Here is a 3,000-nt window from a genome sequence, read left to right as displayed (position 1 = left end):
ACATCGGATAAATCGCTTATGCCTCAGTTCTCTCATAAATAAAAGCAGGAGGTTAAACTTACTGGCTACAAGTGTTCTATCAGTTCTATATTGGTGATGCAGTGAAAAGGTCATGGCTTCTCAAACTGTTTTCTAAGAATTCTGCAGTGAAACTTTTTGTAGGCCCAGAGTGAATATTTTATGGAAGGCCTATTTTCCCATTTAGAACATTCAATCTCCATTTGAGTTCTAGTCAGAAACCCAGGCATGGTCATCTCCAGCAGATGGATGTCAACCTGGAGTTGGCTGGATAGACTAGGAAGAAGAGTAAAGAGAGGATCTAAAGGGAGGATGTCCTGAGTTCACTGTGCCTAGAGATTGGTGAAGAATAGGGAACCCAGGATGGGAAAGAAAATGAGAAAGACAAAGAAGATAAATGAGACAAGAAGGTAATAAAACTTAAACCTCCCCAAGGGCCATTGAACCAGGTCAGCTTGGTCCTTTTCCCAAAAATTCTAGGATTTATATGTAAACATCCCATTAAGGAATATCCATCTCTAGTGGATTTTAGGGACATATTAGTAAGCATAATCTCCTTGCCCGTCACAGATAATTTCCAAGTCTTCTTCAGAACTGCCATGGTTTGGTTCTATACAACAAACTCCATTGTTTAGATCCATTCCTGAGTGATTTTTAGAGGCTAGGATGAGCTTGGTCATTAAGTCAAGGCCTCTGTTCCAAGATATGGATAGATGGACAGGGTAGGAGAAATGATTTTATGTGATCCCCTAAGCCCCACAGGATATTGAGCTGAGTCTGGAGTGAGGACATAAAAAAACAAACCTAAGTTCAGTTCTTGAGCAGAGGTGAAAGATCAGCTGGGATCCCTACCCATTCAGGCAGGAAGGCAGCCTCAGGCTTGAAGACTTTGAGGAAGGGTGAGTCTGGAAGGGTGTAGTTGGCCAAATAGATTGTCTGACCACCTGACAGGTAAGCAGCCCAGATGCCAAAGGTGCCTATGGTCATGATGGTGTGGTTGCACTGGGTCAGCAGGGCAAAATCTTTCGCTGGAGAGCCCTCTTTCCCATCCCCTGCAAATATCACATCTCCCTTTGTGTTGTCAATGTTGTCCCGGCACCATGCCATCTCATTGCTGGTGACCACAAAGAGAGCATCACTGTAACGAGTTCTGAACCAATTCATTGCTTGTTCCAAGTAGCTCTTGTCTGCTACCACGCCCTTCCATATGTGAGGCATGACATGAACATAGTCACCTCGGCGGACATGGACCCCCACAAAGGTTGTTGCATTTTTCTGAATGCCCCATAGGTAGGCCTGAGCCTCCTTTCGGATATGATCATGCAGGGTGAATTCACGACGGATCTCTTCTCGAATGTGGTGGTAGAAAGTCCAGGAACAGGGGTAGCCAGTGAGATGAACATAGTCACCATCAATATGGCGATATTCTTCTGACATCCAGTCATGTAGGGCGTAGTTCCGCCAAGGTATTTGCTGGGCCACTTCAGTTGGGAGAACAGGAAGTGTGATGCGGAAGATGGGAGCAAGGTAATTATGCATCTCAGGTGAGATGTAGGCCTGATGTCCATTGAGCTTGGCCAGGGCAAAGAGAGTGGCATACTCACCCATCTGGTTACCTAGTCGACCTATAGAATTCACAGTCCAGATGCCATGAGGCTGAGAAGTCATAGGGGCTGGAGTCTCAAGGGTTGGTGGCTGTTTCCATGCTTTGGACATCTTTGACAGTCGAAGCTGAAGTTTGATTGTTGTGATCACAAAAAAGAAAAGGAAGAAGTGGACAACTTGAATATAGAAGACTCTCCATGAGCGTAGCATGACTGAAGGCAGGAAGGAAAAAGAAAAAAAGGTTAGTAGAGTCACTTGGAGTTGGAGGGAGCTGGGTATCTAGATAACTGTGAATGAAGACAGTAGATATTTGGATCCCCTGAGCTACATGTAATGAGTTATATTCATGGGACCTAGGCTGCGTGGTGAATAGAGTATTGAGTCACAAGTCAGGAAAACCTGAGTTCAAATCCTGATACTTAAATAATTGTGAGTCCCTGGACAAGTCACTTAACCTCTGTTTGCCACAGTGTCCCTATTTGCAAAATAGAAATAATAGTGGGATCTACCCTCCTAGAGTGCTTGTGAGGACCAAATGAGATATTTGTAAAGCACTGAGCACAGGGCCCTGTATATATTTAATGCTATAGAAATGCTAGCTATCATTAGTTTTATTAATATTCTAGAACTGATGTATCCAACCTGACATCTGTAAAATAGTCTTTTAGTAATCTTGTCAGCCCACCAGAGTTTCAGCTGCAGAACAGTGTGAATGTTTGGCATTTCAGCTTGAGAAATAAACTCAGTGATCTTAAGCCTCTTTTTAAGACAATTCAAATGGAAGAATTCGGTATTCTGGCATGGCACTACTAGGTTTAACAGGAATACAACAATGAAATCAGCACAGTTATTCTGTAGAACTTCAGTTTGGTAGACAATCTAATATCTCTCCTCTCTCACATTTTTCTGCCAAGTCTTCCAAACACTGAGGTATCTCTGGCAGTTATTGTGTCAAGCTGCTCATTTATTTTTACAACCCTGGAAAATATACTACCAAGATATGTGAATTTGTTCATAGTATTCAAATTTTCTCCATTTGCTGTAACCATGGTTCCAAGTTTGGATGGTGTAGTGCTGGCTGGTAGAGAACCTCTTCTTTGTTAGTGTTAATTATTAGGTTAAAATTAGTACAAGCAGCAGAGAATCAATCCATACATGTTCCATACAAGCCTCAGATGCTCCACCCAGTGCACAAACAAGTGTTAGCAGAAAGTCCTGCACCAACTCTCCTTTCACTTTAGTCTTGGCTTGTAGCCTTTTCAGGTTTGTCAACTAATAGTATAGCTGCTGATCTTAAGGGCAGGTAGGTGGCACAGTGGATAGGGCACTGACTTTGGAGCCGGAGGATGGGAGTTTGAATCCAGTCTCAGACATTTG

The 3,000-nt window shown here is 43.1% G+C and overlaps 1 protein-coding gene across 1 annotated transcript; it reads right to left on the bottom strand.

The window, feature by feature from the left end:
- Positions 1-828: 828 nt before the first annotated feature.
- Positions 829-1,833, bottom strand: LOC141499502 (galactoside alpha-(1,2)-fucosyltransferase 2-like). The gene has a single exon (XM_074202195.1). The coding sequence runs from the start codon at positions 1,831-1,833 to the stop codon at positions 829-831; it is 1,005 nt and encodes a 334-aa protein (XP_074058296.1).
- Between the last annotated feature and the right edge of the window lie 1,167 nt (positions 1,834-3,000).

The sequence above is a fragment of the Macrotis lagotis genome, chromosome X (assembly GCF_037893015.1).
Source record: "Macrotis lagotis isolate mMagLag1 chromosome X, bilby.v1.9.chrom.fasta, whole genome shotgun sequence".
NCBI lineage: Eukaryota > Metazoa > Chordata > Mammalia > Peramelemorphia > Peramelidae > Macrotis > Macrotis lagotis.
Note: the sequence above shows the minus strand (reverse complement) of the source record. Positions and strands in the feature narration are given on the sequence as shown.

Excerpts from the sequence above, each read along its gene's own strand:
- LOC141499502 (XM_074202195.1), bottom strand. The coding sequence starts at position 1,833 with ATGCTACGCTCATGGAGAGTCTTCTATATTCAAGTTGTCCACTTCTTC.